Raw genomic sequence first — 14,119 nt, forward strand, 5'->3', positions numbered from 1 at the left:
TAGTAGGATCAGTGTAATGGGAGGCACATTTTAAGAGAAAAAAAGTAAAATTTGCAAAATGTATAGAAACAAGAAAAACCCGTCCTTTAAAGAAATCCTCTTGTTAATACACTAATAATGTAAAGAGGTTTTTAATACGATAATGTGTACAGTTAATCAAATACACCAGTAGCCAGGGATTGCAGAAAGACATACAGTGAGCAGAGGAAACACTGCTAATGAAGATTAGTGCTGTGCATATGATGACTGCTCTGTGTTTGTAGGATGAATACAAGAGAAAATTGTTCCATTTGGAAGAAGGCACTTGAGTGCCATTGAATAGAGGTCAAGAGGAGTGAGAACACAACTACAGCAGGTAAGACTCTGTGCTGCTTGGTTAAGAGGAAGCAGAGAACTGTTTAAAGAATTATGGAGTGTGAGGATTTAGGCTTTCCTACGTGAGCCTTAAGAGGTCTGATTTGGTGGAAGGCGATGATAAATGTATGTCACAACACACAAGGAGCAATCTGTGAGAGTAAAGTAACAGCAGCAGGGCTTTATCTGAAGAGTCAGAAACATCGATGTGTATGTACTATTTTCTAAATGGTTATTTAATATTAAAGCTCAAGATTAATGTTGTTGCAGCTGGAGAGATGGCTCAACACATTCTGCTTTTGCAGAGAACATGAGTTCAATTCCCAGTACCCACATCAGGTGGTTCACAACCAGATGGTTCTGACCTCTGTGGGCACTGCAAACACGTGGCACACACTTTCACAGACAAATATATGTACACATAAAATAAAAATAAAATCTTGAAAAAAATTTCAAAACAAGGAATTTGATCTTAGCAAATACATATTCTGAGTAAATGACTGAAAATATGGAAACAGATTGTTAGCACAAAAATAAAGTCTGAACTGTTATAGTAAAAAAATTCCTTAGATACAATCAGGGCAATAGTTAAGTACACTGACATATCTACAAAAGCTTTACAGATGAAATCTGTTGACAGTTCTAGGAGACACTACCTACTCATAAGAGTTTCATATTAATTAGTTAAAAATCGAAAATTTGGGTGTACTTAAGTTTTCTTTTAGTAGCAAACAGTTTTGATTTTTGATAAATCATAACTCACTTTTCCCTATTATCTATAATGCCTCAAATTTTATAAAGCTCATTTTTATCTGTGCCAAACACTTAAGGGGAAAAATGGTACCTTTCACCTTTTCCCCTTTTGTTTCCTGACGGGTTATTGCTATGTGGCTCACACTGTCCTTGAACTTTCAGCATCCCCTCGCCCCCACTTCAGCCTCCTGAGTGCTCTGCATGTGTGGAATGCCATGCCCAACACATTCAGGATAAACAGACAGATCAGACTAGAAGCCATAAAGCAACAGATATAAATATTTGTGTGCTAAAGCGAGGGCACTAAAGCACCGGTCGTTGAAGTTCAATTCAAACAGTGGGGTAAGTTTCCACTACAGTCAGACAAATCTCAGGGGTCACCTATGATGCTGCCATGAAGCCATGTAAGCACTACATGATAATTAATATCATTGTTGGCTAAAAAAATAAAGTAAAAAGAAAAAACAACCCTAGAAAACAAGATTCGGACTTTCACTAGAACTGAAGTGAAATTTGATACATTTTAAATGATTGAATGCCTTTTATACTCAACAATACACAGCCTTGTATCCAGTTACCAAGAGAGAGCTACTAAGCCATATGAATGGCTACACCCATGCTTTGGTTTTGGCCCTGCAGTGTCCCCAGAACCTTTATACAGCACTCTAATCCTGTCACAGAACTCCCAAGGAAAGGCAGCACACCATTTCTTATCTTTACAAAAGGTGGAGGTCGTGCTCGCCAGTCTTCTATCACACGATATGCTGTAACTGTCCATTTTTAAATAGTTACTATTAAAGTCTTAGTATGACAAATTCAGAAGTCAGTATAAAACAGTATATGCAGGGTTCTGGCCATGTTTCTTAGGCATGCACTTCAGGTCTTAAAACATGTCCCTTAAGGATAACTGACCACTATCTAAAGAACCTTTCTCTATCCTACTGTTTTTAAGATTTTTCTGCTTAATTCATCTAGAGTCCATTTCAGGAGCTGAAGCTAGTTGAGACCAGCCCTGAGATGAAGTTGCTGACTGGTTCTGCTGGTCTGGCAGGCTTGGAAGAGCTCTGCAGAATGATCAAGCAGTCTATGGAGAAGTGGCCCCTTTTCTCTAGCAATCACCATGGTTTAGTAGACCAGTGATAGCATACATGCTTATCCCTTCTTTCTCAACAATGGTTTATGAGCTCCTGAAGGTAAGGGCTGTATCGCATATGTATGTATGAATGTATGTATTTATGAATGTATGTATGTAAGAATGTATAAATGTATGTATGAATGTATGTATATGTATATGAATGTATGTAAGAATGTATAAATGTATGTCCGAATATATGTATTTATGTATGAATACATGTATGTAAGAATGTATAAATGTATGTATGTATACATGTATGTAAGAATGTATAAATGTATGTATGTATGTATGCATGCATGCATGTATGTATGTTCCCACTCACTCATTCACTCCTGTAACATTTGTTGAGTGCCTGCTGTATGTCATGTGCACACTGGGGAAACCTGCTGCACCTACCAAAGGTCACTGAGGGTGCAGAGCTGCTAAGAGAACTAGACATAGAATAAGGACTTGGTCAGGCATGGTGGCATTGGCACATGCTTGGTATCCCAGCATCTGGGAAGCTGAGACTAAACACCCATCAGGTGACATAATAAGAGTCTGCCTTAAAAAATAAGGAGGGAGGGTTGTTACTGGAATTTAATTCTCCAAGATTATAGGAGCCAAAAAAAGTCTACAGAAGACAGTCAATTTTTGTCCTAGTGTGGTTCAAGTAGCAGGACAAAGCCCTATTGCAAGGCTCTACAGAGCCTCTAAGAGCAAACAGAAACATCTCTCAATTTCTAATCACCCTCAGCTCTGGTTATGAATACCTACCCAACGGAGCCAAAGGCATCTAGTGGACCTGAGTGGCTGCACACCAGCTGCTTCCTATACCAACATGATATTTATCTTCAGCAGAACCTGTGATCTGCTCTGACTTTCTGACAGTAAAAATCATACATGGATTCAAGTTTCAGAAAAGCAAAAACTGTGGAGACAGTAAAGAGAGACGGTAGAGAGAGAGGAGGAGATGAACAGGTGGCGTACATGCTGTAGTAGTTTGAATGTGAATGGTCCTCAAGGGTCATGTATTTGAACGCTTGATTCCTAGTTAGTAGAAATAACTGTTAAGGAAGGATTGGGAGGTTGTTCTTGATGGAGTAGGTGTGTCACTAGGGATGGCTTTGAGGTTTCTAAAGCCCACACCAGGCCTAAGCTATTACATAATATGACTAAAAATTAAATACAAAATGGAACACAAATTTGGGCAGTTTAACTTGCTAGGGAAAAATCTACCAGATTAAGAAAAATTAAACAGCACACATGGAAGCTAGTAAGAGAATACCTATTATTCATTTATAATTCAGAATGTTGTGGGGAAAATGCCATCACATTTTTCTGTGACAATAATGGTGCTTCCAGTGCTTTTGAAGTTGAGAATAGGAGGGAGGAATTGGATAAGGCCAAGTAAGTTGCATCAGGGGCCTCTCGCTCTTGCATGTCAAGAGACGACATGTTGCATCTTAGAGAGCCACCACCCTCAGTTTAAGGATGTTTCTGGGGATATATTCATAAAGGAAAATGGCATTAAAGGCTTTTAAAGTAAATAAAAAATGGATTCTAGCTGGCAGGCCCTGGTAATCTACTAACCCAGTTTTCTTCTGATGTCATCAATGAAGTAAAACAAGTCTAAAAAGGCAAGGTAATCTGTTCAAGGTCACAAGTAACTTCACACAAAGATGTAACTTTTGGTGTAAAGATTCACCCCTGGGCTGGACATAAGATCATAACAACAGGAGAAGGGGGGGAGGGGAACGGGGAAGGGGAAGGGGAAGAGGAAAGAGGAGGAGGAGGATGAAGGATCATCACCACCATCATCCTCTTACTAGCTGCTGGGTAGTGGCTGCTAAGTGCAAAGGCAAAGTGAAATGGTGCTGACCGTGAACTCAGGATTACATCCTTGAGCTTAACAAAAGATTGCTGAAGGACTGACGAGAATAACAAGATGAAATCACAGTGAGCACACACCAAACAACAAGGCACTTGTGGGTTTCTAGGGTGGATGACATTGCTGCTGTCATTTTGCAGGAGAGGAAGAAGGTGCAGCGAAGTCATGAGACCAGAAGAGACTCCCAAAGCTCACTGTGTCTATTTATATTCATGGTCGGAGTAAGTATTAAACATTATAAGTAAATTTCAAGATGTATTTCAGACATCTCTTAGCCTTCTGCTCTTCATTCTTACCAGATTCTGATACAAGTATTAATGGTAGCAGTCAGGGCATTTTATAATGCCTCATGATGAAGATCATAGAAGGATCATTACAAAGCTAGTAACGTAACAGGGAAACAATAATAAAGAAAGAATAAGAAAACAATCCAATATGTCTCCTCAAATAATTTTCATTTTTTTCTTTTCTTTTTTTTAAACTTAAATAAACTTGTTGAGTCCATTTTTTTTGTTTGTTTGTTTTGTTTTTTAATGAGCAAAACTGGTTTTCTCAGACAGGATCAGCTATCTCAGAATGATTTCCTGTCCACAGAGTAAAGCTCAGACACTTGAATTCTTCAACAAGGGATGAATGGGCTGATATTCAGGTGGACAGACCAACATTCCATTTACCAGCATGGTGATCACTGGTCATGCCTGTAGCTTACCATCTTTTTCCTCTTGTCTTGTTCTGTGGGTGGTTCTTCATCTTCTGTTACCTTCGGTTCCTCATGATGAGACATCAGCATACAACTACAATTAAAAATAAGCACCAAAGTTAAGTAAAAATGTCTGTACCATACTCACCTAATCCCTCAAAATTACTGAGAACTTGCATGCTTCTTTGTGACAAAGAGGGGTTGATTAGATAAATAAGATTTATATTCTTTAAAGTTTTTGGTTGTATCTTGTTAGGCCAGGGAGCTGGCTCAGTGAAGGGTGTCTGCCACCCAGTGCAAGGACCTGAGTTTGGTCCTTGAATCCACGCAAAAATGCTGAGCACAGGCAGCACACTCCTAAACCGGGCACCAGCAAGGTAGAGAGAGGCTCACTGGGCTCGCCAGCCAGCCAGCAGGATTGGTGAGCTCTAGGTTCAGTGAGAGACACTATCTCAAACCTGACTGAGGTGGGAAACCATCAAGGAAGACCCTCACTCAGCACTGGCCTCTTGCTTCCACACTACATACATCAAAAACACATAAGCACCAAAAAGGTGTTCTTAGCATTATAATTTTAAAAGCTCCCCATTTAAAAACAGGCCACAGCAAAGGGAATGTGGACCATTTAACTTGAGCATTTGATACAGTAAATTATAACTTAGGAGAACAAGGCAGGAGGAGCAGTATCCCAAGATTAACTTGAGATACTTAAGGGGAGGGGGGACAAAATATAAACACATGATACATTTTTAAAAGATTATTACTAGGAAGCTTTTGAATCAACTATCAGTTAGAAGATAATTTATATCTTTCTTTAAAAACAAAAAAAAAAAACAAAACCATCAAGATTTACACCTAAACAACCCCCCCCACCCCAAACTCGTGTGCATATTAAAACTATGCATGCAATGACTTTAACAGAAGCATCATCAAACACTGCTGATAACCCGACAATCCACTTCATGCTCCAAATGAAATCACTCTGCTTTGAGAAGCTTGTCCCCAGTGGCGCCTATGGCTCCAGGACAGGTAGAAATCATTTTATTTTGATTATCTGCACCACTGCTCTCCACCATTAACAGAAGTAATAGAAACATAGCCTCCTGTTCATCCAACACTCATTACAGGGAGACAAGAAATGAATGCTGTCCGGTGAATCACCATCACTGGAACAAACCCCACAATTTCCTAAATTTGAACGAAGAACACAGAAACTTATCAGAGCTTTATGTCTCTAACCAATAGACTATGGCAGAGAGGGTTTTGTTTCTCTTAATGTTTTACACAAAATTGAGGGGAAGGACAGTACCAAAGTCAGCTATTCAAAAATTAATTTAGGATTGAGGCGAGCTGCCAATATCAGAAATGCAGTCAGGCTCCCTGTCACAGCAGACCTGGCTGTCTTTCCCCACCAGCAGAAAGAAGAGCTTCTGAGAGCACTGCACCTCTCCCAATCACTGCACACTGTGCAGCCCCAGACCTGGCTGTCCTTCCCCACCAGCAGAAAGAAGAGCTTCTGAGAGCACTGCACCTCTCCCAGTCACTGCACACTGTGCAGCCCCACACAGGCACCTTGAGAGGAAACCTCCTCAAAACAAGAAAGCTGGGCCTCCAACTCACTCACTGCCTTCGCCTTTCTGAAGCTCAGTGCTGTGGTCTGCTGAGATAATACAGATAGTTCATGCTTGAGTACAAGGTAAGAAAATCTATCAACTCAAGATAGAATGAGAGGTTGAAGGAGAGTCTAGATCCCAGTTTGAATTGTAGGACTGAGGAAGATGTGTCTCCATCTGTTAGCCACTTCATGCCAACTAGACTTCACTTCAACTGCAACAGGTACTAGTCTCTATGGAGGCACCTCTTCCCCTTTCTTTTGGTCTCAAATTCTTCTGCTACACAAAACATGTGAGCTTGTTGTTGCTGCTGCTGCTCCTCCCCCTCCCCTCCTATCCTTCATCTTTTTTTTTTTTTTTTGGTAAGATTTAGTTTTTGCCTAACAGTAATTGTGCATGCCTTTAATCCCAGCACTCAGGAGACAGAGGTAGGCAGATTTCTGAGTTTGAAGCCAGCCTGGTCTACAGTGAATTTCAGCCAAGGCTACACTGAGAAACCCTGTCTCAAGAAACAAAACTAAACAGAGAGAGAGAGAGAGAGAGAGAGAGAGAGAGAGAGAGAGAGAGAGAGAGAGAGACAGACAGAGACAGAGACAGAGAGACAGACAGACATAGAGACAGAGACAGATCTTTTATTTGTGAGTATATGCCGCATGAATACAGTGCCTGTGGTGCCGAGATTCCCCCCCTGCAGCTGGAGTTACATACATGCAGTTGTGAGCTGCCTAATCTGGGTGCTTAGAACTGAACTCAAGTCCTCTGGAAGAACAGCAAGTGCTGACCACAGAGCCATCATTGAAGTCTGATACTTAGATAGTGAAAATATTCTGCTCTGCTTCACTGATGCTAAAGGATTTAGCACAATGATCTCTCTCTCTCTCTCTCTCCTCTCTCTCTCTCTCTCTCTCTCTCTCTCTCTCTCTCTCTCTCTCTCTCTGTGTGTGTGTGTGTGTGTGTGTGTGTGTGTGTGTAGATTATGGATGGTTTTGTGTGTCAACTTGACACAAACTGGAGTTATCACAGAGAAAGGAGCCTCCATTGAGGAAATGCGTCCATAAGATCCAGCTGTAAGGCATTTTCTCAATTAGTGATCAAGGGGGGAGGGCCCAGCCCACTGTGGGTGGTGCCATCCCTGGACTGGTAGTTCTAGGTTCTATAAGAAAGCAGACTGAGCACATAAGGAAAAGCAAGCCAGTAAGCAATACCCCTCTCCATCGTCTGCATCAGCTCCTGCCTCCAGGTTCCATCCCTGCTTGAGTTGTCTGACTTCCTCCAACATGCACTATGGTCTGGAAGTGTAAGCCAAATAAACCCTTTCTTGGTGTTTCTTTGAAGCAATAAAACCCTGACTAGGACAAGTTGGTACCAGCATAGTAGTATGTACTGCTGGGGCAGCCGGACCGTGTTTTTGGGAGGACTGTGGAAGGACTTTAGACTTCAAGCTACAAAAGCCACTAAGTACTGAGACCTTAAGTGGGATGTTCTGTAGGAGCTTGGAAGAAAAGAATGTTGACAGCAGTGCAGGAGGTGGAGGCCTGGCTTGTGAAATTTCAGAGGGAAGATTAATGGCTCTACAATCGGCTGTGATTAACAAGATTCTAGAACTACTAAAGTCAAACTTTTACATTACTGGGACAATTGATGCTGGTCAGCTGGAGCTAAGAAATTAGTGGTGATTAAGAAGAATCCAGCATCATTACGGTGAAATCTTCTGGGAAGCATTTTCTGAGAGCAGAGAGAAGCTGTGTTCCACACACAGCCAAGGTTGTACCTCCTGTTGGTAGCCAGACTTGGTGCTGTGTGAGTCACCCAGGTGGTACTGGTTTTGAAGGCATGAAGGACGGGGTCATGGAGAGCAGCAGAGGTTTAGCACAGTGAGAGGCCAGGAGAGGCTATTAATGAAGGTGCAGTCTCAGTGGCAGTTGAAGGCACAGGACTGAGGGAGTCATGAGGAGAAGCTGAGGCTTGGCATGATGAAGAAAGCCTGTGAGACAGTATTTGTGAAAGTGCTGCCAGTTGCAGCAAAAGACATTTTAAGATGTCAGGATCATGCAGTGGCCATCAAGAAGAGCAGCAGCAGTGGCGTGCTACAGAGGGCAGAGCTGGAGACTGACCCAAGCTCTCTGGAGCAGTCCAGAGAACTTGAGTGGATGGTTAACGATGAATGGTTACGAGTTTTGATTTTGCTTTGATTTGATTGCAACTGTGCTCTGATTTTTTTTTCCCTCTTAAAGAAAGTATTTTACTAGAGTGTACACTTAAAAGTCTTTGAATTGTAAAAGACTTTGGACTTTAAAAGAGATGAGATCTTTTAAAGGAACTGAAATTTTAACGTTTGAATTTGTAAAGACTGTGGGACTTCTAATGTTATTTAGATCTTGAAGATGATTAAGACAGTAAGGGTTGAGGCTTAATAGTGATGTGTTTGTGTGTCCAGTTGATAAGGCGTCAGTTGTAGTGGCTGGTTTTATGTCAGCTTGACACAAGCTAGAGTTATCACAGAGAAAGGAGCCTCAGTTGAGAAAATGCCTCCATGACATCCAGGTGTAGGGCATTTCTTAATTAGGAATCAATGGGTGGAGGGCCCTGCCCACTGTGGGTGTTGCTATCCCTGGTCTGGTGGTCCAGGGTTCTAAATAAAAAAGCAAGCAGGCTGAACAAGCCATAGGAAGCAAGCCAGTAAGCAGCATCCCTCCATGCCCATCAGCTCCTGCCTGCAGGTTCCATCCCTGTGGAGCTCCTGTCCTGACTTCCTCCAACAATGGATTGTGATCTGGAAGGGTAAGCCCTTTCCTCCCCAACTTTCTTGTTGGTCATGGTGTTTCTTCAATGCAATAGACTGACTGACCCTCCCTCTCCCTCTTTTCTTCCTTCCATGACCAAAAACTACATAAAGAACAGAGTATGTTTACTTTACATATGAATTATACTCATTCAGGCTGAGAAAGCTGTAAACTACCCCTTGTTTTTCTGCCTCAGAACTGACTATGGATGCTCAATGTACAAATATCACCAGTCCAAAAAACACCAAAAATCGTTACTGAAAAGCATAAAGTTGAAACTATCTTCTGAAGCTCCAACCGAAAGTAAACCTCATTTTGTTAACAGAGATTAAAGGCAAGCTGTCACATTTTAACTGAAATGCACAAGATGGGATTTCGAATAAGCAAAGACATATGGAAGCTTTTAATCCAATAATAGTTATAGTCAAAAAATACTATCAACCATTTAAAATAACAACTGTCTTGTGAATACATACAGCCACTCCTCCATTACACACCCGAGCAGAGATTACTGGGTATCTCCAGGCACTAGGGCTCTAAATTAGACTATTTCTCAACAACAAACTCAAAAGGGTCAAACGCTATAGACAAATGTTGGTAAGAAATGCCAATGGTTTAAGTGCTATTTAGTTGAAATATGCAGTAACATATTTCAGAGAATATAAAAACTCTGCCCTAAGTCATCTGTCAGTGAGAAAAGAATGACTTTACAAACATATACTGAGTGTTCTTTAAACTTTTCCTAGCCTTAATGAACTTTTCCATTTTTCAAAGTACCAAATTTTGATGCTTCAAATTTGACCCGGGGGAACAGTATGAAGAAAATAGCCATGAATTCAAGGCAGGAACCTGGAGAGAGGAGCAGAAGCAGAGGCCATGGAGGGGTGATGCTTATTGGCTTTCCACGCCCCATGACCTCTCAGCTTGCTTTTTTACACAGCCCAGGGCTCCCTGCCCAGGGGAAGCCCTACACTCTGTAGTTCGGGCTGTCCTACAACAACCATTAAGAAAATATCACAGAGACCTGACAACAGGGCAATCTGCTGAAGGTATTTCTCAATTGTAGTTCCTCTTCCCAAATGACCCTAGCTTGCATCAAGGTCACAAAAAACTAACCAGCACAAATTACATAAAACCGAACTGGAAATAGTAAAAATGGGCACTACACATAACTACCCTTCTCTTTTTCACTTTACTTTGTTGCATGCTAGAGATGGAACTCTGAGCTTCAGGCATGCTCGGCAAGGGTTAACCACTGAGTAGTACCACCTTACCCTCATCCTTAACAGGGCTTCACTCTGCTTCCCTGCTAGCATACCCTTCTGAAATGACTAGTCCCAGCTCCAGTCATCGATCAACAACATGAATCATGACAATCCTATACTCCTAGTCAATGACAGTTCGTAAAGGGGGCATGTTTATGGAATTCTGATCAAGTACATAAAGGGGACAAAGACTTTGAAATGGTTTCTAGAAGAAGTTTGCTTCAATCTTTAAAGACACAGAGGAGGGCTGGAGAGATGGCTCAGTGGTTAAAAGCACTGAGTTCAATTCCCAGCAACCACATGGTGGCTCACAACCATCTGTAATGGCATCTGATGCCCTCCTCTGGTCTGTCCAAAGACAGTGACCGTGTACTCACATACATGAAATAAATAAATAAAGCTTTAAAAAAAAGACACAGAGGAGAGTGCCTGGCACTAGCACTGACCTGTAGCCCTAGAGCTACTCTGTCCCCAGGCAGAAAACAGCCTACGGATTGGGCCTGTGTGTTGAGGGATAAAGTTGAGCGAACCTGGGGCTGTGATGCTGTTCCCAGGCCACATTAGCTAATGCTAAAGCTGCTGTCCTAGGAACATACTGCAGCCAGAGTAGCTGAGGCCTGTTAAATACCTTATAAAAACTTAAGTTTCCATTCCCTTCTCCTAGTAACTGTATTTCCTTCTGCTTGAAAACAACAGCATGCAGTCCCTAAGGCTTCTTTTTGCACTGGCAGTTGGCTCTGGCTAAGTCTTTATCCTTGTGCTGCATGCTCCCCCTGTTAAGCTTCACTATTTAAATTCCTCTTTCTTATGCACTATCTCAAATCCTCTTACGATCTGAATATAAATTTCTAAGTGAATGTAGTATATTAGCAATGCAGAGAATGAGCCAAGAAGGAACCCAGAAAAGAGGCAAAAGGAATTCTAGAGGCAGGTTTGCTCCAACAGGCCAAAGCCAAGGACATGACAGAGCAAGAAGAGATTCTGAGCCAACCACAAGTATAACAGCCGATGGCACATCTAGGGTTGATGGGCAATCCATGGGAAAGGAGAAGCAGCTGTGCTAGAAAGTCAGCACAGAACATCATCCAACAACTTGATTCTGTCCAAACCAAGGCTTTTAACTTTCTAAAGCAGAAGGGTGTGGCTGTGTAGGGGGAAGCTGGAGCGAGACCTCCAAGGAGGTCACTAAAGACAGAAGCTAGAACAGCAGATAGTGATGACTTTAGAATTGCCTTCTGTTTCTCATTCTTTTGCTGCTGTTTGTGGTTTCCTGTCTCTTCCCTTCTGCAGGGCCATCTGGTGAGTCAGAAGAATCAAATGTAGAAAGAATCATTACAAAAGCCTGTATTTTACTTGTTTCAAGCAACACTACTTTGTTTATAGCTGTTTGTCCTCTACAGCTATAAAAGAATTCATGAGTCTTCTCTAATCAAGTTCACTGCTTCCTAAAATGCTGGCTAAATTCTTTCTTCCTTTTTACTTCCAAAATTTGGCAAGAGATTATCTTTTTCTCTTCCCAGTATTATGTAAGAAAAGAAAAAGTGTGCTAAGCAGATTGGTCTCTAGTCTCATTAATAAGCTGCCCTGGTTGGAGGAAGAAACCCTAACTGAAAACTAACCAACAAACAGATGCAGATTCATTAGCTCTCAAGATGAAACCCTTCTAACGGGGTCTGTTTCCTGTAAGATTCTCAAGCAACACTGTTAGATTAGTGATAGCCAACCATCAGGCATTCATTTACCTTATATATGAACTTTTTAATAGATAAATAAAAATATGGGATCATCAAAATAACGCCCTGCCATTTTCTCAAACAAAATACATTTAAAATTTAAAAGGCCTAAACAGTATGTCATGAGGGCATATTCAGACACAAAGATAAAAAGAGGCCAGAAATAACACAATTTAAACTAACTACATATCATCCAATGATAAGTACTTGCTGGCCCTCCTTAGCTGCTCCCACCACCACCATCCAAAGTCTACCTCAGATTCAGCTCAGCACTGCTTACCAAGATATTACTTATAACAGATACCGAAATGGTTTCTCTTCCTCTATCTCACAGTTTCCACAGATCACATGAATCTCATTATAAACCTGACCATGTCACATCTTAAGGTGCTTTTCTACCCTTCCAGATTCTAAAGACAGAAGCACAGGGTCCACACCACCATGTTCAGCTGCTTGATTGGGATGTAGCCTGGCCCTCTCTCCTAGCATGGCATTTGCATAGGCTTTGATTTGTTGTGGTTGCTTTTTATAAGTTGAAAGCTTAGCTGACTGGGGTCTTGTCCTGAGGACATCACTTTTTTATTCTATTTGAACAAAGGTTTCTTCTTATATTTTTCAACACCAGTCTAGGCTCAAACACTGAATTTCCTGGTGTTCTTTTCTCCTCAAACTGTTTGTGTATTGCCCTGCTTGTTTCTCGTCTGTATACTTGCATAATACTGGAGAGTAATAACCATGTGATAGTTAACTTAAATCTCTGCCAAATGCATTAGTCCAAAGTCTTCCAATTTAGTCTCATGCAGATTTTTACATGGAGAAAAAGCAATCACATTATGTGCCAAAATATCACAAGAATGGTCTCCAGCTTAGTTTTTGAATAATGATTCCTTACTGAAAGAAACCTTTTGAGATGGGCCTGTATAGTCCACAATGATGTCAGCACTACTGTCTTCCAAGATACTGAAAGAATAAAAAATGCAGCTAAGAAGTCAGAAGTTTAAAAAAGCTTGAAATACCTCAAATTCCAGACCCTGCCCTCTACTTGTACTAGCTGACCGTAAAGTTAGATTAAAATCTTAGAGAATAATCTTGAGAAACAGGAAGCTCCTCCTCGTGATTTTTCACTGGTGTTCTCGACACTTTCCAATGACGCCATCCCTGCCCCCTCGGGCTATGGTTTCTCCCTTTAAATACCCTTCTCCCAGCCTCTCAGGGTCGAACTCCACTGCCCCTGCGTGGGATACGAGTCTCGACCCCAGTGCACTGGTTCCCGTTAATAAACCTCGTGTTTATTACAGCAAGGACGGTCTCACGTGAGTTCTTGGGGGGTCGCATCATCCCGAGACTTGAGTGAGGGTCTCCCCGCTCCAGGGGTCTTTCAATACTATCAGTGTGAGCCTGTTACACTCCACTTAAAAGTATTCAACTGCTTTCCTGGTCCATATTTCCAGTCTTCCACATTCCTTGGAAAAACCAGCATGGTCAGGTCTGTCACAGCAGTTGCCTACTCCCAGTTCTGTCTTAGTTTTATTGCTGTGACAAAACACCAAGGTAACTTATAGAAGAAAATACGTAATTCAGGGTTCATGGCTATAAGGCATTAGTGTCCACGACTATTATAGCAGGGCATGGCAGTATGCATGTAGGTATGGTGACAGACGACAGCTAAGAACATACATCTTGATCCACAAGTATGAGGCACAGACTGGGCATGGTCTGGAGTTCTGAAACTTCAAAGCCCACACCCCAGTGACACACCTCCTCCAACAAGACCACACCTCCTAATCCTTCCCAAACAGTTCCATCAACTAGGGACAAGTATGCAAGCATATTAGCCTTGGGGGTGGGAGGGGTGAGGAGGAATTCTTATTCAAACTACCACATGTCACTTTCATACTTAAAAATTACCAGTG

General features: G+C 41.6%; 1 protein-coding gene across 1 annotated transcript in view; it reads right to left on the reverse strand.

The window, feature by feature from the left end:
- Nucleotides 1–14,119, reverse strand: part of Ipo11 (importin 11) — a 178,681-nt gene that overhangs the window by 16,228 nt on the left and 148,334 nt on the right. The window contains 1 exon segment of the mRNA NM_001447235.1: nucleotides 4,822–4,906. Coding sequence (NP_001434164.1) covers nucleotides 4,822–4,906 — 85 coding nt within the window.

This window comes from Rattus norvegicus, chromosome 2 (assembly GCF_021556685.1).
Source record: "Rattus norvegicus strain SHRSP/BbbUtx chromosome 2, alternate assembly SHRSP_T2T, whole genome shotgun sequence".
NCBI lineage: Eukaryota > Metazoa > Chordata > Mammalia > Rodentia > Muridae > Rattus > Rattus norvegicus.